General features: G+C 42.0%; 1 protein-coding gene across 4 annotated transcripts in view; it reads left to right on the top strand.

The window, feature by feature from the left end:
- STK39 (serine/threonine kinase 39) overlaps nucleotides 1-24,404 on the top strand; it is a 279,398-nt gene extending 254,994 nt beyond the window's left edge. For all 4 annotated transcript variants that reach the window (XM_053665140.1, XM_037140707.2, XM_053665141.1 and 1 more), the window contains 2 exons: nucleotides 9,922-9,986; nucleotides 22,853-24,404. In XM_053665140.1, the coding sequence (XP_053521115.1) occupies nucleotides 9,922-9,986; nucleotides 22,853-22,927 (140 nt within the window). In that variant the 3' untranslated portion in view covers nucleotides 22,928-24,404. The remainder of the gene's footprint in view (nucleotides 1-9,921; nucleotides 9,987-22,852) is intronic.
- The last annotated feature ends 464 nt before the right edge of the window (nucleotides 24,405-24,868 follow it).

Below are 24,868 nucleotides of genomic sequence, written 5' to 3'. Positions count from 1 at the left end.
TTTCAAATACTCTTCTTTTTTAAAGATTTTATTTATTTACTTTTAGAGAGTGGGGAAAAGGGAGAAAGAGAAGGAGAGAAACATCAATGTGTGGTTGCCTCTTGCACACCCCATATTGGGGGCCTGGCCTGCAACCCAGGCATGTACCCTGACTGGGAATCAAACTGGCAACCCTATCGTTTGCAGCCTATGCTCAATCCACTGAGCTATACCAGCCAGGGCTCAAATACTATTTTACTTAACACTTCCAATACCCTTTTCCTGTGTGTGTGTGGGTGTGTGTGTGAGAAATCAGCCATTAAAATACTACACCAAATATGCACATGGAAAGATGCTGTATTAGGGAAATACCAGTTAAGACTACAAGAGTTACCACTACCCATTAATGAGAATGGCTAAAATTAAAATGAGTGATCTCACCACATGTTGACAATTCTGTTTCGTGTAAGAAACAGAAACTTTCAGACAATGCTGGTGGAAGTATAAAATGGTACAATCACCCTAGAAAACATTTTCGCAGTTTTTAAAAAAAAGTTAAACATGCATCTGCCATATAATCCAGCCATTGATCCAGCCATTTTAATCTAAACTTCTGCTTAAGTGAAAGGAAAATGTATGTTTTTATGAAGACTTGTAAAAGCTTTACAAGTCTTTACTTATGATAATAAAAGCTCGAAAGAACCCAAACATCCATCAAGAGGTGAAAACATAAAGTGTAGTGTACCCATGTGATGGAGTGCTACATAGCAATAAAAAGAAATGAACTACTGATAGATGCTACCACATGGATGGGTTCCAAAACAATTATGATGTGTGAGAAAAGCCAAATGAAATGAGTATACACTGTATGACTCCATCTATATAAAATTTTAGAAAATGCAAACTAATCTATAGCAACAGAAAGTGATTTTCTGGCAAGAATCGAAAGACGGGAAGGGCGGGTGGGGGAGTGAAAAAGGACATGAGGAAGAATTTGGATGTAGTGAATATGCTTATTATCTTACATGCGGTGACGGTCTCACTGGTAGACACATGATAAAACTGGTCAAACTGTACATGTCAAATGTGTGTGGTTTATTATATGTCAGCTGTGGTAAGATGGTTATTATGAACATGCGAAAGGCCCAGCTCTACGAGAAGATGTTAGTAAGATGTTTCAGACAGTGAGTCTTAGGATTATAAAGGACATGACCCCGTTGAGAATCTGGTGAGAGCCACACATCTTGTCCCCAAAAATGTGAACATAAAGTTTTACCCACAATTTAGACGGTTACAACACTAAAAACCCCAAGTCAAGACACCTGTAAACTTCTTTGTTTTTTTAAAGAATCAAAGTACTTTTCAACAACTGTATCTCCCAAGCAATAATCCTCCTTGTTTTCACAAAGCAAATAATTCAATTTTTCCCTTCATCTCAGGTGAATGTTGTATATTTTTGGCAAGTGTGATTTTAAAGTTTAGCCATTCTTCACATAGTATTTTTTTAAATTATTTTATTGATTATGCCATTACAGTTGTTCTATTCCCCCCCTTCATTCCCCTCCACCCTGTACATCCCTCCCCCACCACTCCCTCCCTTTAGTTTATGACCATGGGTCTCAGGTTCTTTAGATTCTATATTTCCCATACTATTCTTGCCCTCCCCCTATCTATTTTCTATCTACTGTCTATGCTACTTATTTTCTGTACCTTCTCCCCCCTTCTCCTTCTCCCACTCCCCTGTTGCTAACCCTCCATGTGATCCTCATTTCTGTGGTTCTACTCCTGATGTAGCTGTCCTCTTAGTTTGCTTTTGTTTTAGGTGTGGTTGTTAATAACTGTGAGTTTGCTGTCCTTTTACTGTTCATATTTTTTATCTTCTTTTTCTTAGGTAAGTCCCTTTAACATTTCATATAATAAGGGCTTGGTGATGATGAACTCCTTGAATTTGATCTTATCTGAGAAGCACTTTATCTGCCCTTCCATTCTAAATGAAAGCTTTGCTGGATAGAGCAATCTTGGATGTAGGTCTTTGGATTTCATGACTTGGAATACTTCTTTCCAGCCCCTTCTTGCCTGTAAGGTGTCTTTTGAGAAATCCGCTGACAGTCTGATGGGAACTGCTTTGTAGGTGACTGTCCCCTTAGCTCTTGCTGCTTCTAGGATTCCTTCATTTTAATCTTGGCTAATGTAATGATGATGTGCCTTGGTGTGTTCCTCCTTGGGTCCAACTTCTTTGGGACTCTGTGAGCTTCCTGGATTTCCTGGAAGTCTATTGCCTTTGCCAGAATGGGGAAGTTCTCTTTATTATTTGTTCAAATAAGCCACTTGTGGCTGTTCCTTTTCCTCTTCTGGTACCCCTATAATTCGGATGTTGGAGTGTTTAAAGATGTCCTGGAGATTCCTTAGCCTCTCCTCATTTTTTTGAATTCTTGTTCATATTTTTCTGTTTGGTCATTTTTTTCTTCCTTCTGGTCTGCTCCCTTGATTTGAGTCCCAGTTTCCTTTCCATCACTATTGCTTTCCTGTGCATTTTCCTTCATTTTAATTAGTTTTGCCTTCTTATGTTCCTCTAATTTGTGGCTAAAATCAACCAGTTCTGTGAGCATCCTGATCACCAGTGTTTTGAACTGTGCCTCTGATAGGTTGGCAATTTCTTGTTCATTTAGATTTACGGGCTCTGGGGCTCTGAATTCTTCTTGAGCCATGTTTTCATCTGTTCGCGCCTGTTGTGTAAGCATGAGGAGAGGAGCCTTAGTTGTTCACCAGGGTGGGGCCACCCAGGTCGCTGGGTTGTAACCCTGTATGTGGGGGCGGGTCAGAGCGGGAACAGTGGCGGTCCCCTCTGCTCCTTCCCGCCTCTGGGTCCTGCCCGGTCTGTCTCACTGCTTGCTCCATCGCTGGTTTATCTGCGCGCAAATGTGTGACTGTGGTCAGCCTGCCGCCTTGTGCCTTCACTGGGTCTGCTCATCACTACCCCACACCTGGGATTCGCACTTGGCTGCCTGGGTCGAGGGATCTTTTTTGCACGACCTGCTCCGCTGCTGGCTCTGCCCCTCTTACCAGTCTGGCTGAGTGGTTCATTGTTGTCGGACTCCGTATTGTTCAATTTTCTGTGGTTTGGCTGCGTTTAGTGTTGCTAAAACTTTGTTGTTTTTAGATTTAGTTGTGCGAGAAGGCACAGTGCTTCTGCCTACACCTCCATCTTGGTGGAAGTCCCACACATAGTATTTTTATTTACTTTCTTCATCCTCATTATAAGAGGAATTAAACTGTACACACACTGGTATATCACTTCCACCAGCTAAATGAAGCTACAGTATCATTATTTATACTTCATTGCTTTCAAAATGGGTAATAATTGATGGCATAATGATTATTGGACACTTCATTACCATGCTGTGGTCCAGTTCATAAACTGAATCTTAAATACAATAAAGAAAATTTAGAATTAAAATGTAAATTTTATATCTTAAAGGACAAATTTAATGCCAGCCAGTTTAGCTATAAGCTGTATCACAATTTTTTATTATGCCAAGATAATACTAATAACCTGGAATTTACCTGAACCTTAAGGAGAATGGCAAGTATATTTCTGTTGATTTCCCATAATCCCTTCCTGTTATATGTAAATAATACTAATATTCAAGTCGGTTTGACATTTTGGTCTCAAAGCTGCTTGCTTATTGTGCTGTAACACGCCTAAAACCTCTTCTAACTACTGCTTTTTTATCACCATCCAGAATTATAAGAAAAATGCCATGTAATGTACATATTCCCTTTTCCTCTAATATTTCATTTACCATTTACACTGTCTTTTACATTGATAATGGAAATGCCTTTGAAGGTGATTGTCCCAAGTTTGGACAGAGTCCTGAGGTTTCCCAGGAAAGACTCAGTCGTAGACTTGCATGCAGGCAGCGTTCTGAGTAGTGCTCTCATGCGTGGGCAGCCTCTGTGAGAGGATACAGTGAGCAGGATTTAGCAGATGGAGGAACTACATTGCCCCTGAATCACAGCAAGTGCCTCAGGCAAGTCCACAGGGGGCTCTGGATCTGTAATGACCCTCAGAGTTGTCCTTTTTGAGGGAACTGGGTCTTTCTTCTCTCATTGCCAGTAATTGGGTGCAGGCTGCCTTTGGGGAGAGGCTGACAGCCCTCTGCTGTTGGATGAGACAGCACTCTTCCCCAAGGTAGTTCGCTAGAAGGAATGGAGTTGAGAGTCCCTGGCCACCAATAACCCCAGCAGATGGGAGGACAGCTGCCTCATCCCTGAAGAGCAGATCGGGGCTGCGCACCACAGCGCCCACCACAGTCCACCCCTTGTACTGCATGGATGCACCTGCGGGTGGTTCTCCAGGAGTGGCTGGTCTTCTGTGGGGAGAGCTGTCAGCGGGAGAGTTAGGTTAGTGGTCGGTGTGCTTTTAGTCCCCGCTGCTGCATCTCGTCTCGTGGCCACACCGATACTCCAGCCTGCTCATCCTCCAGTCTCCGTGATAGATACCTTCCGTCTGGGATGCCACCTGTGTTGATGTGGGTATGAGCTGGGAGTGGCCTGGACTCTCATCTCTGGGAAAAGAAAGAGAGAAAATTTAATGATAAATGGCCAATCTATGAAGTCTCGGTTGCCTAGAACACCCAGTATTTATTTGAGAGGAGCCCAGAATTCATTTATTTGCTTTTCGAAAACTAAATGCAACTGTTGCTTAAGAGACACTTTTGTAGAAATTATTCTAATGCGTGAGTAAGTCTTTGGGTCTTAACCTGGGGTTTTCAGAACCTTGGAATGCTGTACATCGACATGCACTCTTGGAGCTTATGAAGTAGATGTGGGGGGGCTAAGCGAAGGGCCGTATCCAAAACTTATTCGTGAATATGCAGTACGTTTGGCGCAATGAAAAATAACATTCTGGGGAAAGAAATAGAGCACAAGGTGATAGCGGGGATGTTAATAGGCTTTCCAGGGACATTTGACAAGCTGGAAGGAAGGGAGGGAGACCGTCATGGAGGAAGAACCTTCACTGCAGAGGTCCTGCGGAGCTGCCTGCTTTGAATGCTCAAGGGTCAGCATGGAGACCACTGTGGCTGAAGCAGGAGAGTGAGGGGTGAGGTCAGAGAGCGGGCAGGAGGCCTGATCAGGTGGGTTTTGTAGACCATTATAGAGACTGTGGCTTTTGCTTTGAGCTGTAACACCATCAGAGGTTTTGAATAGATGAGTGACATGGTCTGATTGTATGTCAGAAGGCTCATCTGACTGCTGGGTGATGGCCAGGCCACTGAGCAACAAAACCGGAAGCGGGGAGACGCCACACTACCACACTGGCCCAGGCGGGCAGTGGTGGCGACCGCACTTGGGCAGTGGCAGCAGAGGTGGCGAGAAGTTGTTGGTTTCTGTGTTTGCGGACATGTTTCGAAGAGTAACCTTTTGCATAGGTGAATGAGATTTTTGTCTGGGTCAAGAAGAGTTGGCATCTAGTGTGGATGTGAGATCTGTCATGAGTTATTTCATCACACAATGGGAAGAACAGTGGTAGAGATCTAGAGGACAGAGGGGGCTTGTGGTGCCCTTCTTGGGAAAATCCAGAAAATAAACTGAAGAGGGAGGCTGATATGGAGGGTCTCACTGACCACATTAAAAACTGAGATTTTTATCCTGAAGGTGATGTGAACAGTTAAATGGTATTACCTGAGGAGAGAATACATTCTAACTGATAGCTTAGATTCCCAAGTAACTGCTGAGCATGAGAAAGACTCATGAGGAGTTACCCCAGGGAAACCAGTTAGTAAATATATGCAGCTGTCCAGGGCAGAAATAATCAGCTACTAAGCTAATATTTATTGTGCCCTTGCTGTACATGAAGCACTGTGTGTGCATTAGCTCAGTTACTGAGACAACTGTCAGGCAGACCCTGTTTGTACACACATTTTACAAATACAGAGCCACAAGCACAAAAAGGCTAAAAGTAAACTTGCTAGTTTATGGGGTCACACAGCTCTAAGCAGGAGGATTTGAACCCAGTCCCTCTGGCTGGAGAATTCAGGCTGTTCTACGTGCTGCTACACTCATCTCATAAATGTAAGAGCCTGGAGATTTAGGGGAAATAATAGGATAAATCTTTTATTTTTTGTCCCAAGTTAGTAGGCCATGATTTTGCATTAGGGTTATAGCAGAATCCATAGGAAACCCTCTCACACCATCTCCTTTTCTCCCTGCTCAGCTTAGGTTCTCTTTTGCTGCCCATTTCTCTTCCTTTCTGAGGGGCCTCATGCTGTCTTTTGGTAGCAATGCAGCGTACGGAGCAGGCATTCCGGGTGTATCTCTGGGTAAAACGACATTGTGACATCACCTTGTCAGGTAACCGAGTCTGCTTTTGTTCTTATCTCAGTTCTTAGGAAACACATCAGACTCAGTGTTCACTGGTGATGTCTGCAATTAAATAAATAGACTCACTGCCGCCACAACATCAGCACTATCTGTATGAGGTGGTTGTGGAATATCTGGGGAGAAAAGCGTATCTTTTGACTAATCACTCAGAACACAGACTTTGAAATAGTCGTCATATGACTGGCATTTTTCTAACCGTCACAATGTGGGGAGTCTGAGTGGTATGAGGGTTTTCTGGAGAACACCGTCTGGAGAATGCCTGACTTCGTTTGCCAAAGAAACGGCGGCTCTGCTACCTCACCTCTGTTTAGGCCCAGGCAGGGATGGAGCCCCAGCATCTTTCTCATGCGGGTGTTAATAGTAATGTCACAGTTTCATAATGCAGAGTACTTACCATACTTTAGGCCTAAATGTTAACCAAAGGAGCAAACAGAGACTTCTAGTCCTGGTAGGTATTTGAGCCTAAAGCATGACATGCAGATACAGAAATGGCAAGAAGTAGCTTGCTCTCAGGCAAAGGTATCATGCAGCCCCAGCGGTAGGGCGAGCCGGCCACAATCCCTGGGGCCTCAGAGAGTATCACCTGTGTCCTGTGTGACAGAAGACAAGAGGCCTGCGAGGGGGGAAGGGACAGGCTCACAGAAGATGGCACAGAGTCAGCACCAGAAACCTGGGAAGGAGGTTTATTTGGGGAAAGCTGGGAGGGATTGGAAACAAGTTGATGGCCACTGAGTAAACAGGGTTCAGAAGCCCCGTGGTTTTTTTTTTTTTTTTTTGGAAACTAGACTACCTTAAACTGGGAAGTTCAGTGTTATGAGCACATACTTGAGAAGCTCTAAAAGTAACAGCCAGCCCTTTCTTCTCAGCTCACGTTCCAGGTAAGGAATGTTTTTATTTTTGATGCCCAGGTGCACAGTCAGGAGGGAGAAAACAGTGACACCCATCTTTTTAATGAGCATTGCTACTGGAAGAGAAATTAGCATCACCCTGAATTCCATGTGATGTCAGTTAAATGGAGGTATTTTATAGCACTTTACAACAAATTAGAATCAACTAAATTGAAAATAAGCTTAGCAGCTGGGATAAGTAATCAGGTAAAGAGGCCAGTTTTGCTATTTTTGCTTTGAGCTGAAGACAGAATTTGAATTTCTAATGACCCCGAGGTTCACAATTGGGGAGCGTGGTTTCTGGGGTGATTAAGGTGCCAGCAGCTCAGTCTCGCCCTCCAGTCGGCCACCCGCTTAGCCATGCTCCTCAGAAACTGGCCCAGCACGTATGTACATAGGCACACACACACCTAGCACAGCCGCACGTCCACCAGAGAGAGGGCTATGAATTAGTGCAGGACGGGGCTCTGCTTCTGGCAGCACTTTAGAGAACAGACTGGAAATAGATGGCCCAGAATAAGGCAGTAAGTCATCCACGTCAACTGGGAAACTTTAATGAAAGGCCTGAAATTCACACGAAGACTTTATGGCCACTCTTGAAATCAGCCCAAATCCGAGGAACTATTAGAACACTTTCGTGTTTTAAGAAAACAGTGACTGTGTTCAGCTGCTGCAGCTTGCATGTGGTCAGGGTGGCTTTTGTGGACAGTTTTACGGCGGAGCTGTTCACACCACCGCTCGTGTCTCCGGCTTGGATCACTAGGTGATTTTAGTGTCTGAAATATGTCAGGGGACTGTCGACGAGGCCAAAAGAAGTTTGGTGTGATAGCTGTACAGATGGGCGGCCCAGGGTACACCTGATGTGTCAGTTTGCCTGGGTGGGCAGAAGGAAGAGGATGTGCAGGACAGGACTGTTCCCACAAGTGAACCTGCGGAGGTCACTCAGAATGGAAGTGTGAAGGGGGCCACAGAGGAAGAGAAAAGGAAGCATGGAATTATGGTTGTAAAGAGAATAGGCCCTATTGAGTACAGTAGTCCCCCCTCATCTGTGGTTCCAGTTACCCACAGCCAACCATAGTCTGAAAATATTAAATGGAAGATTCTGGAAATAAACAGAGCTTAAGTTTTAAGTTGTACCCCGTCTAAGTTGTACCCCGTCTGGGTAGTATAAAATTTAGCACCATCCAGCTCCGTTTAGATTCTGATGTGAATCCTCCTCTGTTCCAGTGCGTCCACCCTGGATACGGCCCACCTGTCAGTCACTTAGTAGCCATTGTGGCCTTATCGATGGTGGTGGGGTCACGGTGGCCTTGTTCAGGGAACCCTTGTTCCACTTAAGAATGGCCCCGAAGAGCAAGAGTAGTGATGATGGCAATTCCGTTTTACAAAACAGAAATTGTAAAGTGCTCCCTTTAAGTGAAAAGGGGTGTGCGTATAGGGAAAAACATAGAATGTGTAGGGTTCTGTACTGTTCGGTTTCACTGGGCATCTTAGGATAGCCCTCCCCTAAGCATGTCCCCTGTAGATAAGGGGGGTGCTGTACATGATTTTCACTTGGTCCTCCTTTGCAGCTGATGCATTAAATGAAATTAACTTACATAAAATCTGTGTATCTAGGGTTTCGGTTAACCTTACAGAAAAATAAAATTTGCAGATTTCTTTCTATATACTTACAAGCTTTCTGCTTGAAACCCTTTTTCAAAATATTTATACATTTAGTATTTAAATGTATTTATTTTGGAATATTCCAATAACTTTTCAATACCTAATTACTGATGCAGCAGGTAATTTGATAATGAAAAATGAGACCTTCTTCCCTAATTTCACTAGTAACTTCTCTTTCCCTAACCAATAGTCCTTACTTGTTTTTAGTACATATTTAGGTTTGGGTATGGAAGGAAGGTATTAAATCTCCGTCATTACTTTTTGACAACATTGTTCATAATCTACACTGTAAGCCGGAGGAGTAAGCAGGAAGAGCTGACTGCTCTACTGGAGTATCAAACGTATCATGACGGCTCTCTGATGAATCTGGCTCATAGTGAAAACGGATCTTCACTATTGAGCTCCAGGCTGTCAGCCTTGCGTGCTTGAGTCTGCTCAGCTAAACTTGGGAATTGTTCAAGGTGGCACTTCACTGGTTTCAGAACAGATCACCGTGTTCTGAAAATATTATAACCTATGCCCAGGTCGTCAATATCATCCATTGTATTTTGTGGCTTTGATAAAAATGGGCACAGAGGTTTGAGTGAATTTATGGGACAGAAGTTCAAATACGGTGCCTGGCAGTACCTCTCCCCTGTGTGTTGTGCTGCCCTCTCCTGGCTGACAGGTTTCTTAGTAATGAGTGTTGAGGAAAACCAAGTGGTGGAAACACTGTTATCATTTCCACTTTCCATTAAAAGGTAATCTCTCATTTTATTTCCTGAAAGTGAGGTCAATGTATAGTTAATGAAGATTAACTATATATTATTTCAGATGTGTTGAAGATATAAGTTGATATAGAAAATGTATGAGAGTAATTTGGCCATTTATAGGGATTTCATAATGCAGGTAAAAAGTGATTTTGCAGCTAATTGTGTCATTAGTCAAATTTTCTGAATCATTGATGTAGAAATCCATTGTTATTGGAAATAATTTGGACACTTTTCTCCATGTTTGTGTTTTACAGTGGCCGCTAATTTACAGAAGATTGTAGATGATCCCAAAGCTTTAAAAACCTTGACATTTAAGTTGGTAAGTGGAAAGTTATAGAAATAAGGTAAATATTTTGCCAGGTGGTGCCTTCAAGGAATAATAGAGTGTCATACCCTGCTCTGTAATTTGGCTGCTGTCGTTGCTCTCATTTGGGATCCATTTTTGCATTAATCACTTGCCTGCTTAACATTTGGGAACATTTACTGATCGTGACCAGAAACGTCCCCTTCCATCAGTGTAGCTCGTTCTTCTCCCACCGCGTCTTGAATGAAGAGCGGCCCCTCGAGTGATCCTGAACACGTTCTGTTTTGCATCCAGTTTGTATGGCAACTCAGCCACATTGAACAAAATTCAGTTGAATTCCAAGAGCCATATTGAACAAAATTCAGTTGAATTCCAAGAAACACACTCTTTTTTTCCTTCAGGATGAAAACATTATTTGGATGATGTATTTCATAGTTTGCAATAATTTGTTCTTAAAGAAGGTGGTTTTTTTTTTCAATCACAGTTGACATCCAATGTTACATTCGTTTCAGGTGTACAACATAGTGATTGGACAACAATACGTGTTGTACCCAGCAAAGTGTTGGCTACCGTGACCTCAAATTGCTTGCACCATTCTGACCGGCCCTTGACTCAATTAATTTATCATTTTTTTCAGTGAGTCCCTTAATGTACTGTTGGCTAAAACTTTTACTAACGCATTCCTGGAGTGAAAGCTCAGTGGTTCTACCTTTTAAATGTTGGGACTGTTTTTCGGAGAAATGGTTTAGGTGATTAGACACGACTGTGGGACAGCTCACTGATGGCCGGTGAACAAAGCGTCCAGCTCTGTGCTCCAGAGCACGGTAACTGCTCCTCGCAGAGGGCAGACGTTCCAGCAGCGGCTCTGCAGATTTAGTTTTCATTTAATAACTGGCGTGGCTGCAGAGATGCAGAGCACTGAGCATTCCGGGGTCCTCGTGAAACCGAGAGACAGTGATCATGGCCAGAAATGGAGAGAAGTCCAAATAGTCAAATGTGACCATTTCCTGAGAGTTGTGACAAACATCACATTGAGTGACTCACTTTTAAATTACAAATTAATCTTAACAAGGGCCAGTCAGAATGCTGCAAGCAATTTAAGGTCTAGATGACCAACACTTTGCTTTGTACAACATGTACTGATGATCTTTCATTTCTTGTGAAAATTTCATGGAAAAGGTGTGTGGCCAAAAATGCTGAAAGATAATTAGTTACAGTACATGTTAACCCAGTGCTGATTAACTTTCTGGGTCTTGCTTCTCATCAGATTTCAGGTAGGTAGGCTATGTGGAAAAACACACAGATTTGCACAGAAACGTATCTCAAGAAATTTGTTTTGATAATTAAAAAAATAACGTCTTATTCAGACATAGAGTGGTAAACTGACATTGAAATTTCACCTTGCTTAGGACTTTTGTCACCTTTTCTGTTTCTAATTCACCTCTATCTTTGTAAACATGTTTCATTTTTATGAAAATTTATTGAGAAAGTGACACCTTGTGTCAGCATTTCAAGCAATGTCGTTTTTCATTCATTTTTATACCCTCAGAAAGAAGGCATACAACCTCAAGAACATATTCCTGTAACCCTGGCCCTTCCCTACTACTAAAGGTCTTATAAAAACAGCTCCTGTACTGTCTGTAAACTGAAGAGTCATGCGCAGCTGCCCCTCATCTCCGCCTCACACCAGTTTTTTCACTTCCTGGGTTCTCTCGCTGGATACTGGTCTTCCCTCCTGCAGGTGGCCAGCCTCTGGCTTAGTTCACCACCCTGTGGCTACAGCCAGATTCTGCAATTTCCAAATACTTGAGTGGTTCTCCCCTGACCTCTTCTAAAATTCAGACTCCTGAACATGGCTAAGGAAGCCTTCCCTGACCTGACCTCCTGTTAGGTCTCCTGCTTTACCTTTCTTATTTTTGCATCTCCCCTTCTTCCTTTCCATTTTCATCTGTTGGCCCTTTGCATGTACTTTTTCCTCTCAGTAAAACAGCCTACTTTCCCAGCCTCTCCATCTCAGCAATGCCTAGACATGTTCCCATGTTCTGCCTCATTTTCACTGGCTCTGATTTCTACTCCTGGCTTAGGTGCTCCTATGGTCTCCCCTGCTAGGATTATATTACATTAAAAGTGTGTCGAATTTTATTTGTAATTCTAATAAGTCTAGAGACTTTAAGTGGGCAAAGATTTCTGTCTTGGATTCCCCCAGTGCCTAGCCCAGTGGCTTGATAATTAGAATATATCAGAATACAAATCTCATCTAGAAAAATTCCAGCCTAATTTTCATAGGACACTAACATATTGGTAAAACCAGAGTTTCAAAGTATTTCATCAGCATTTTTCTTCATAAGCCATTGCTACTTGTAGCCCTGTTAGCTCTCAGCAGTTTTTTATTTTAATCCCAGCTTTTTTTGGCTTCCCGAAGGAGAACGATAGGTGCCTGAAATTTGTCGAAAGAGCCATGGTATCTTGGTACTGTGGTCTTATTTTACTAGACAGTTGTTTCACTTGGGGGATGACGAGGACACTCTAAAAATTTACTAGTGCCTGGGCCCTGCACCAGATAGACTCAGTTAATTGCTCTTGGTACAGCCAGGGCTTTGGGAATTTTGAAGACACCCCCTGTGGCTTCCAGTGTCGACCTGGGAAGCATTCCATGAGTGGGCTTCTTCTCCAACCCCTTTTCCTCTCCCCACTCATGCCACTGTTAGAAGTATTTGGCTCAGGTTTGAAAAGGTGTCTCTTCTTATCATGTCCCTCTTTTTATATAAGAAAAACAGTGGCACAAGGTGAAAGGATATTGGTTACATAAAGAAGTGCACTTTTTTTCTCTGCCCAATCTTTAGCTCTAGAGATATTTACATGTATTTGACAGGTAAGTGAAGTATGGTTTCTGTGGTTGACACAGCCAGGGACAGACAGATGAGCACACTTTTTAAATCACTTTTGACATAGCGGTTCAGGCGTAGCGGGCATTTCTGCTTATGTATGAAGTGCTTTGGGTTTGATGTATCTGTACTGTTTTGTTGTTGTGTGTCTTAAGACAGGCTTCATAAATATTTTAAGTCATTTTTTAATATGCTACCTTGCAATTTTGTAAAGCAAATGAGTCTTGCTGCTTTCCATGTAGAATCTTTGAAATTGCATTAGTGAAAATTTGAAGATAGAATACAAACAGTAAGTATATGTAATTTACACCCAATTAGTACACATGTACATGAGTGCTACTGAAGGCGAATAACATGTGTTGCAGACAGAAAATTCATAAGCATTTGGTCATTAACAAGGAAAGAGCGTTTACCTTTGGCGCAGTTGGAGGCTGCATGAGCAAGGGCACATCTTCCTAAGAACAAAGCTGGGACACGGTCAGCTCAGGAAGGTCCGAGGAGCAGCAGTCGCCTCTGGCTCCAGGTCTGACAGTGGTTCTCCATGTGCAGTCCCAAGACTGTCGGTGTCAGGTTAGAAACGGGCCACGGATGCGAATTCCAGGGCCTGTCTCTGGCCTGAGCCGCCAGAATCTCTGCTGCTCAGGGTTCAGGAGTCTCTGTTTTAACAAGCCCTCTGGGGGATTCTGACACAGACTCAAGTTTGAGAGCCGGTGCTGTAAAGGAAGCCTGGAAGCTCACTGGGGTAGAACAGTGGTGCTCAACTCGACCCAACCTTTGAATCACCTGGGGAGCTCAAAGGAGCCCCGTGCCCAGGCCACACCCCCAGACCAATCACAACCTCGGGGGTGGGCAGTGGTAGGACTCTAGACTCTGCAGGTGGGTCCAGAGTGCACCCAGATTTGGGGTAATGGGAGTCCTCGTGGTTGACATGGGAGGATGCAGCTCCTCCGCGGGCCACACCTGCTGGCCTGGCAGGAGGGGTGATGACACGAGTGAAAACATGCATCTTGTACCGTCCTGTTAAGTTCCTGATAACATATCCACTTCCCTTTGAAGCTGAGCTTCACAAAGTGTGGCTCTTGGAATTTGAGGTTCCTGACCCATTTTAGGGGATAGTGGGTGTAAAAACTCTACCTAACAACACTAAGGTGTTACTTGCCTTTTCCATTGTGTGGATGCTGGAGGAAAAGCCTGGGTGCGTCAAACTGCTGGTGTGGGCACAGGGCAAAGCGGGAACATCGGACTGCACCATGTCCTTCAAAGCCATGCTTCCCACTCACTCGGTCACTGTCAAAAGGAAAAAATGTGAGCACCAAGAAAGCCAGTTTCATTTAAGAATTTTCTTAATAAGGCAAGCAACATTACAGATTTTATTCAGTCTCTGCTTGAGGACACTTGTTTTTTTATAACCTGTGTGGTGACGGAATGGGGGGCACTTTCATTTTCCAAAGTCCAGCGGTCAGGTCCAGGGAAAGCTCCTGTGAGACTGAGTTTTGAGCTAAACTGCCCATTTTCCTTGTGTGTGTGGAATACCATTTGTACTTGCAAGAATAACTAATAAACTATGGTTATTTAGACAAGGGATATGGCGGACATATTTTCAAAATGAACCAAGTAAGCCTTGCAATTCAAGGAAAACAACTGACGGTATTTATCGTCAATAATAAATGTTAGCTTCTGAGCAAAAATAGGATTTTGGAAAATTCATATCTGCCTCTCTGCATTTGATGCCCCCCCCATTTAAGACTTTTTTGATGAGATGGGTGATATTAATTAATATAATTTATTGACATGGCATAATGACATGTTGATATTGTACAATGAAACATTAGAAAATCTGCCTAACTCTAACTCAGTAATCATGCGTAAGTAAAGATCCATCTAGACTTTCGTGAAAGATAGAGTAGGTAAACCCTGTGCTTGCCTTCCCCCATGAGTGCATCAGTATTACAGGACAAGCATCATTGAAGACTAGCTGAAGAGTTCTATAGCTAAGGATATAAACAACAAGCCTCTACGAGACTGGTGGAAGGGGCAGATACACAGAACCACACCCACAGTGTGGCGATTACAAACCAGGAGGGATGTTTTGGCTGCAAAGATCTCCCCTGAGGAGGATGGGTGCCAGGGAGATGGTTCCTCATAATGTCTGGCTGTGAAAACCAGTGAGGATTGCATCTGAGTGAGCCAGAGGGCTGCTGGAGTCCCAGCAGTTCCTCTCAAAGAGCTCATACATGGACTTGCTTACTCAAAACTGCACTTGCTCTGGGCTCCAGTGCAGGGACATATGGGAAGGAAATGAATTCATGAGCTGAGGGCTGGAGGAGCAGTGACCAGGGAAGTTCTATAAGGTGTTAGAAGCACTGGCAGATGTCACTGGTCCTTAGGTGGGCCCTTTTGCCCACTCTGTCGACAGGCATACACCAAATCTGAGCTCTCTGTGAACCTGGCTAACACCATCCCCCTCTGCATTGGTCCTTCCTTAGGACCACGCTCCAACTAGCTCATGCATCAGATCCAAGCCTCCCAGTGGCTTTTCCACATGAGGATCCTGCTTTGGCTCACACTATGGACTTTCCAAAATACCTCGAAGGTCTACAAATTCCAAACAAGCAGTGACTGGCCTCAGCATGCACTGTACCTTTTATAATACTAAGCAGATGAAGCTTGGCACAATTGGTACCCGGTCTCTACTTGCATTCTAACTTCTGTCAGGCAGCTGCAAGCCTGGCATAAGTGGCGGTCAGTGTTGGCTTAGAATGTAGCTTCAACTGAGTGGCTACAGGCCTGGCACAAGTGACAGCTGGCTTCAGTCCACACTGTGATGCCCATCAAAGGGTCCCAAGCTCAGCACCAGTGACAGCCAGTTCACAGCACAGCTCTCCCAAGTATGTTTAAGCCTAGCACAAGCAACAACCAACTGCAAATCACTTTGTAGCTCTCACCAGGTGGCCCCATACCAGGACGAACAGAAGCTGACCTTGGCCTGCACCAGACCACCTCCCAAGAGTCTCCAGAACCATCAAACTGGGTGGCTGACTTCGCATCACACTAGATTACCACCCAACCAGCTCCACAAACAAAGGGTAGAGCCAGCTGGCATATGAGCCCTGCTCGAGTGACTCCCACTCTGTGCGGAAAGCACCTGCACAACAGGTTGTCCACTGTAATCACAGCCAGTCATCCTGAGGATCAGTACCACCCACTGATGTGCCAGCAACAATCAGGGCTCAATGTCAACAGGTGAATGGGCACATAAAACCCACAGGAGGGACGCTCCTGAAATGCTAAGCTCAGGTGGCCAGGGAGACTGCAACACTGGGCCCACAGGACCCCTACTACACAAGGCCACTCTGCCAAAACCAGGAGATGTAGCAGATCTACCTAATACATAGAAACAAATACAGGGAGTCGGCGAAAAAGAACAAAATGAAATGAGGACAAGCAGTCTTCTAAATATGGAGTTCAAAACACTGGTTTTGAGGATTCTCAATGAACTTAGGGAAAGAACAGGTAAACTCTATGAGAATTTCAACAGAGATAGAATCCATAAGAAAGAACCTGTTGGAAATGAGAATACAATAACTGAAGTGAAGAATACATTAGATTAGAGGGCATCAACAACAGGTTAGATGAAATCAGTGATCTGCAAGACAAGGTAGCGAGAAACATCTAACTGGAACAGCAAAAATAAGAACTTTCAAAAATTAGGATAGTTTAAGAGACCCCTGGGACAACATCGGGTGTGACAGCACTTGTGTCATAGTGGCACCAGAAGGAGGAGAAAAAGGACAAGGGATTGAAAGCCTGAAGAGTCTATAGCCATACCACCACGAACACGCCCAATCTTGTCTGATCTCGGAAGCTAAGCAGGGTTGGGCCTGGTTAGTACTTGGATGGGAGAACCTTCTGAAGAAATGGTGACTGAAGACTTCCATGACTTGGCAAAAGGAGTAGGCATACATATCCAGGAAGTACAGAGTCCAAAACATGGTGACCTCAAGAGGCCCACACCGGGACATATCCTAATTAAAATGCCAAAGCTTAAATAAAAAGAGAGAATCTTAAAAGTAGCAAGAGTTATTATAAGGGAGCTCCCATAAGATAATCAGCTGATTATTTTAACAGAAACCTTACAGACTGGAAACAGTTGACACACAGTGTTCAAAGTAATGAAAAGTAAGGGCCTACAGCCAAGATTACTCTCCCCAGCAAGGCTGTTATTGCGAACCAAAGGATAGAGACACTGATTCCCAGACAAGATAAGGTTAAAGGCGTTCATCACCAATAAAACAATATTAAAGGGACATCTCTAAGTAGAAAAGATTAAAACATAGGAATAAAAGAATATGAGAAATAAAAATTCCCTCTGATAAAGGCAAACAGTAAAAGCAGGAGAACTAACAACTATAAACCTAGAAAAGGTTAAAAGGCAAAAGCGGGCTAATCATCTGTAAAATTATAGCAGTAAATTAAGGGATAAATACAAATACATGCAAAAGAAGTAAAAAGTAATGACAAAAACATTGATGTGGTGGGGGTGAGTAAAAAATACAGTGATTTTTAGAATGTGTTCAAATTTAAGTGACCATAAACCTAAAGTATCCTGCCATGATCATAGTTTGGCATAGAGGAACCGCATGGTAAACCCCAAACCAAAAATCTACAAGAGGTATGTAAGAAATAGAAGGGAATTCAAATGACACTATAGAAAAGTAATGAGCAAGAGAATCAGAAAGAAATAGAGAACTACAAAAACAATGAGGAAACAGTTAAAATGGCGATAACTGCATGCCTATCAATAAATACTTCTAATATGAATGGACTAAGTGCTCCAATCAAAAGACACAGTGTGGTTGAATGGATTGAAAAAACAAGACCCATAAATATTCTGCTTACAGGAAATCCACTTAGGTCAAAAGACACACAGACTCTAAGTGACGGGATGGAAAAAGATATTCCACGCAAATATCAAAGATTAAAAAATGCTGAGGTAGCAATACTTACATCAGACAAAGTAGACTTTAAAACAAGGGCTGATAGGAGAGAGAAGGAAGGACATGCATAGTGATAAAGGGGTCAGCTCAACAAGAGGGTGTAACTCTCATAAACATCTCTGCACCCCACATGGAGCATGTAAATATGCAAAGCAAATATTGGTGGACATAGATGGAGATGGGCAGTCATAGTAGGTAACTTTAACACCCATTGACATCACTGGACACATCATCCAGACTTAGATGACATTTTTAGAACATTTTACCCTAAAGCAGCAGAATATATGTTCTTTGCAAGTACATATGGAACACTTTTCAGGACAGACCACATGTTAGGCCACGGAACAAGTCTCAATAAATTTTCAAAGTTTAAATTATATCATGATTATTCCCTATCACAATGATATGAAACTAGGAATCCATTACTATTAGCAAACTGAAAACACATGGAAGCTAAATAACACCCTATTAAACAATGAATGGGTTAACAGTGACTCTAAGGAAGAAATCAAAAGACACCTTGAGATAAATGAGAATGGAAACACAATGATCTAAAATCTCTGGGACATAGTCAAAGCAGTTCTAACTGGGGGATTTATAGCAACACAAGCCTACCTGAAGAAACAAGAAAAATCTCAAACAATCCAACTTTCAGCCCAAAGGAACCAGGAAAAGAGGAACAAAACCTAAGGTGAGTAGAAGAAAGGAAATAGTAAAGATCAGAACAGAAATAAAGAGTCTAAAAACAGTAGAAAAGATCAAGGAAACTAAAACCTCATTCTTGGTAAAGATAAGCAAAACCAATGAAACTTTTTAGCCACATTCATTGAGATAAAAAAGAGAAAAAAGCCCTGGCTGGTGTAGCTCAATGGATTGAGTGCAGGCCGACGAACCACGTGATCGTGGTTCTATTCTCAGTCAGGGCACATGCCTGGGTTGCAGGCCAGTTCCCAGCAGGGGACTCACAAGAGGCAACCATACATTGATATCTCTCCCCTTCTCTTCCCCTCCAAAGATAAATAAATAAAGTAAAAAAAAAAAAAAAGAAAAAAAAGAAAAAGAAGCTTAAATGAAAGAGAATTGATATTATATTCAGAGAGTCCTAAAAATTGCACCAAAAAACTGTTAGAACTAATAAATGAATCCAGTCAAGAGGCAGTATGCAAAATAAATATGCAGAGTTACATTTTTACACATCAATAACACACTATCAGAGGTATTAAGAAGACAGTCTTACTTGCAATTATGTCAAAAACAACACCTAGGAATGAAAGACCTGTACTCAAAAAAACTATGAGACACTGAAGAATGAAATTGAATAAGACACAAATAAATGGAAAGATACACCATGCTCATGGATACAAAGAACTGACATCATCAAAATGCCTATACTATCCAAAGAAACCTACAGATTCAGTGCAAACCATATCGAAATACCAATGACATGTTTGACACAACCAGAGCAAATATTAAGACTTCTGTAGAACCACAGAATTTCCCAGCTAGCCCACGCAGTCTTATGGAAAAGAAAGAAGTTGGCAGGTACCCAGGTATGCTGTCTGATATCAAACTGTACTACAAGGCTGCGGTAATCAAAACAGCCTAAAAACAGACACATGGATCAATGGAGCAGAATAGAAAGCCCCAAAATAAACCCACACCTATGTGGTCAGTTACATATGGTAAATGTACAAAGATACAGAAGCAACCTAAGTGTTCATCAACAGAGGAATGGATAAAGTGGTACATACAGACAATGGACTATTAACCAGCTGTAAAAAAAAAAACGAAATCTTGCCATTTGGAACAACATGAATGGAACTGAAAAGTACTATGCTAAGTGTAGTCAGTCAGAGAAAGACAAATACTGTATAATTTCACTTGTACAGTATGTGTGATCTAAAAACAACAACAAAATAGAAACAACGTCATAGATACAGAGTACAAATCGGTGGTTGCCAGATAGGAGGGGGAGTCACTGAAAAAGATGAAGGGTTCAAGTACAAGTTGCCAGTTATAAAAATAGTCACGGGAAGTGAATATAGGCATTTCACCTTTTTTATATTTATTTTTGATATTTTTATAGTTATATTTTTGTAACTCTGTGGGGTAAGATAGATGTTAGGCTTATTAGGGTGATCACTTTGTATGTTACGTAAATGTCTAATCGCTATGTTGTATATCTGAAACTGATATAGTACTGGTATGTCAACTGTAATGGAAAAATTAAAAATAAACTTAAAGACCCATTCAAGGTGCAAAGTCAGCCAGTGGATTTCAGTCTAGGGGAGTTCAGTGCTTGGTTTCAGATTTCATATGACAACTAAGCTTTAGGAAACTGCCACTTTGCCAGTTTGGGTATAGTAACAAATAAGATCCACAAGTGTCTAGGAAGGCTGTTAAAATAGACTTCCCTTCTTCAACCACATAGTTAGGTGGGACTGGATTATCTGTACACACTATTCAAGGAAGACAACACAAAGCAGTAGGTTGACGACAGAAGCAGGTGCGAGAATCCAGCCATTTTCTCTTAACCAAGACAGTTAAAATATGTGCAGGATGTGAAGCGATGCTGATATTCTCAAATGCTGTATTTCCTTTTTTTGTAAACTGTAGTTATTTTTCATGAAGATTTTATCTGGAGCATGTAACAGGTTTATTTTATGTTTACAGAATTAGTAAATGAAGTTTAGAAATTCCTCAGTTTTAGTTTCTAAGGCAATATAATAAATTTAACCTCTTTAAATTTGTTTTTAAATACATTTTAAGAATACTTTAACATTATTAAATTCTTTAAATATATAAGATTTTTGTTTCAGTTTCTGAGAGAAGTTAGTATAATAAATATACCCAACATAGACTTTTGAAGTCCTCAATAATTTTTAAGGCAGTAAAGGGATCCTAAGACCAAAAAATTTGAAAAATGGGGCTTTGAGGGTCTCTGCTTCATTTTCTCTACATTTCAGAATCATTTGCATATTGTTCCCATTAGCATTTTGCAGACCACAGTGAGAAGGACAAGGACTCAGCTTTGGTTGAAGAAAACGAGCAAGGTAGAGTGCAGGGGAAGGGCCTAGTGCCTTGAAGCAGAGCCAGACACCCTGGCCTGTGCCTCTGCTGGGGGACAACTTCCCAGTGTAGCTACAGGAGGTGCTGGCGACGAGGTGGGGTGGGGACCCCCTGGAGACTCCTTGTGTGATGTGCCCACAATAACCACTGGTTTGATCACCCACCCTCATTGTAAACTCTCACTTCCCTAACTCTCCACAAAAAAGGATTCAGCAGGTTTCTTTTATTTCTATTTGGGTTAACCACGACTGGGTATTTTACTTTTCTTTCTAATCATTAAAACCTCCTGCTAGCCACATTACCAGGTTCCTGATGTGGATTTCAGACGCACTGATGTGCTTCTCACTTGCCAGTCTGACACTTTTGTCACCGGCAGCAGTAATTTGTCCTCAGATGTTTGTCAGTTGCCTGTTAATGACACAGGCTTTCTCTGCCCCCATTCAGTGGGTTGAGTAAATGCATTGTTCACAGTAGCAAAGCAGAAGGGAAGGTTAAGTAAGGGAGGCTGATAAAGAAACAGTGACAGTAGAATGAGAACCGTGGTGGGGGGAGGTGACTATTACAGTATCAGCATGAAAAACACCCACCGGAAAATCACAGCTGAAAGCCTTCTATGCCTCTAGTACTTTGTTAAAAGTAGTGAGGAAAGGAGTATTTCTGATCGCCCCTGGCAATGCACACAATGAAAATTGTACTTCGCTGAATATTTTATCTGTTAACTGAAACTAGAGATATCATTGGCTAAGAACGAAGTAAGTTTTTTTTAAGGCTAAATGATGTTCCCCTCTAGGCTACTTAATTTCTTATATGAGCATAACTACTCACACTGTATGTTATTTTAAAGGTACTTATTTTAAAATATTCAAGTTCTGTGTTCTAATTAGCTGCTTATTTTTAAGGAAAATGTAGGGGCTGCCAAAGGCTGAGTGCCGAGCAGGGCTAACCTAAGCAGGCTCATGGAGAGGTTTGGAAAGGGCCCCTCCCCCACCCCCACCAACACAGGAAACGAATTATTTTGACAATAATTTAGCAAAAATAAGGCCAAGAAAAGGTTTGTATGATCCTTTGGTAATTAGTTGTCCCTGTCATTCATCAGATTTTTTCTCTACTTGTGGTACTTACATAGTGACCAATTCTGATTTGTGTACTGGGGAGATCTGTGGGGGGGGGGGGGAGAGAGAGAGTGAGTGTGTGTGTGTAAAGGGGAGGTGAGGAGGAAAGTAGAAATCAGTTATGAACTAGGACCAGTCAGGGGCTTGATGGGCAATGCCTTATCTCAGCTCCATTTGATTTTGAAGAAAAGTGATAAAGTATTTGAGATGCTGTAATTTGAGCCAATTATTACAAACAAAATTCTGTTTTGGAGAAAATATCCATTATGCTTTGGTACCTTCTCCTGTGAAAACTCCTCAGTGGTATTTAAGGAAGGGATCTAGGAAGAACCATTCCACCGCTTGGTGGCTGCTCTGGCCAGTTTTGCAGAGGAGATGACTGTGGTGAAGACCGAATTGCCCTCTGAGTGACTTGTTAGCTCTTTTCTGCTCATTTTCATATATTTTTAAAAAGTATTATTAAGGAGCTCTAATTTGAAAGTGTATTTAAAAGTCACTCTGGTTGTTGAAAACGTGTATGTTGTTGCTTGGCAGTCACATGGTTCACTGGCACTTCCCAAGCCAAGGGCCTGGGCACAGTGGTGTTTCAGTGGGTACCGAACCCCTTCCCCCATTTTCTGTATTTTGTAGCATAATGGCTAGCGTTCTTACAGCATTTGGCACCCAGTAGTCGTTTATGAGTTTGATTCTCCTGGAAGAACGGAGAACACGTGGACCTATAATAAACACGCCATCACTTGAACAAGTGTGTAAACACCAGCAGGGACAAACCAGCACTCACGGTTTCTGGGTTCTGTTTTTCTTTCCCCCGTTTGCAGGCTTCTGGCTGTGATGGATCTGAGATTCCCGACGAAGTGAAGCTGATCGGGTTTGCCCAGTTGAGTGTCAGCTGATCCATGTCCCTTGCCGGGCCCTGATCTGCCATGCCGCCCCTCCCCACACTCCCCCTCAGCCCCCCCCTCCCCACACCCTTCCACCCACTCACTCTCAGTTCCCAGCAAAATCGGAAAATTGTGAAGAGGCCAGCTTTGACGAAATGGGATAAAAAAGAATTTTTTAAAACTTAAAACTCCGAATTCTGCTTTCTTCTCTAGCAATCCACATATAAGAACAAGCAAATGCCACAGCTGCACGACTGTTGCTAATTTTTCCAAAAGCTGTTTAATATTCTTAGCAAATAATTTGGATATCCCTTAAGTGAAAAGAATATGAAACACACTCAGGTGGTCCTATTTATTGGCAACAAAAGGAATTTTTTCTATGGGAAGCTATTTCTTCTTTCATTGTTGTTCTTTCTGTTATACTTTAACTGTATATCTGACAATGCTGCCTCTTTTATGTTGTATTTAGAAATTAATATACTTATAAAATTAAGATTTATTAGCCAAACTTGAATTCTAGTTTTAAAACTGACTGTGAATTTTATTTTTCATATATTTATGCATTACACACCTTAGCTATGAGAAGAAAAGTTTTTGATTATATGCTTCTTGCAGTAAATCTCTTGTTATTTAAACAAAAAGTTTCAGGTCTATCTTTGGAGTATTTATAACTTCTGATTTTTGAAATGACTGAATTAAGAACTAGGATGCTTATTCTTTTGGTTTGTTTGCCTAAAAACCAGTCCACAATCTGATTGTCTCTTGGGAGAGGGAGGTGCCTTGCAAACTTTCATATTAAGAATGTGCCTGAGGCGGCTTTACCCTAAAATAGTCTCAGATTTAAAACTTCCTCTACATAAAGTGGCATCCGGAAGTTTTGCTTCATTGGAACACTTAGAATGCTATATAAAATGTTGCCATTCTATTAGATTGCTAATTATGTACCCATCTCTGATTTGACTTCTCCTTAAATGATAGAATTTATTATCCCAAAGGTAATAACCTTGAGCATACCAGAATCTGTGTTTCACTTGAAATTCTGCAAAATACCCAGAAGGAGTGGGGGGTGGAAACCCAGAAAGGGTTTTATGCAATGACTAAAAGGTTGAATGCTGTTAAGTTTCACAAATAAATATCAGTACTTTCAATTCGAGGACCCCTCTGCTTGACTATAAATTATGGAATAGTAAACCTTAGGATTTTCAAAATTGGAACATAAACTTTCAGGGAGGCGGGCCCCCAGGAGGGTACCATTTGCTCTTTCCTTGCTAACCCTAGATACGGCAGCTCTCTAATGTCCTTTAAAAAGCAAATATATATTACTAAGGAAAACAAAGTTATTTATAAATGCCTTGTCATACTTGTTAAGGTGTTCTAGAGCCATTTGCATACAATTTAATGTAATATCATTCCATTCTATTGTTTACACAACGATTACTCAAAGATGACTGCAAAGGTAAAAGGAAAATAAAAGTGTATTGCACAAAGAGATTGTGTTGCACTGTTTTGTTCCTCCTTTAGATCTGATCTGCATGGCTTCCGTGATGTTTCAGCACGTTCCTGAAAATGCCTAACTAGAGAAAAGTGTTCTGGAGGGAGAATAAGGCATCCATCCAGTCACAGAGAATCAGATTTGACAAATAATGTCATGCCGACAGTCTTTGCATTAAAGCCACAGGACTAAGGACACAGGCAAAGCAATTGCCCATGAAGAACTGAGGGGTGACCAGACAGTTTCCACACAGGTCTGCACAACAAATGAGAGAAAGGGAAAGATAGGACATAGGATTGGGTGGGAGAGATGGAGACACAGTATTGTGGGAACCCCACACCCCAACAACTGACCTACAGTAGGGAGGGATCACTGAGGGGCCTGTGCACAGACTTGTATACCCTAGGACAGAGCAAAAAGTTGTTTAAAGGGCACCTGAACAACACGAGAAGGAAATTCAT

The sequence above is a fragment of the Artibeus jamaicensis genome, unplaced genomic scaffold, assembly GCF_021234435.1.
Source record: "Artibeus jamaicensis isolate MK-2021 breed Jamaican fruit bat unplaced genomic scaffold, CSHL_Jam_final contig_391, whole genome shotgun sequence".
In the NCBI taxonomy this organism is placed as follows: Eukaryota; Metazoa; Chordata; class Mammalia; order Chiroptera; family Phyllostomidae; genus Artibeus; species Artibeus jamaicensis.
This window is presented reverse-complemented; position numbering and strand designations above follow the sequence as displayed.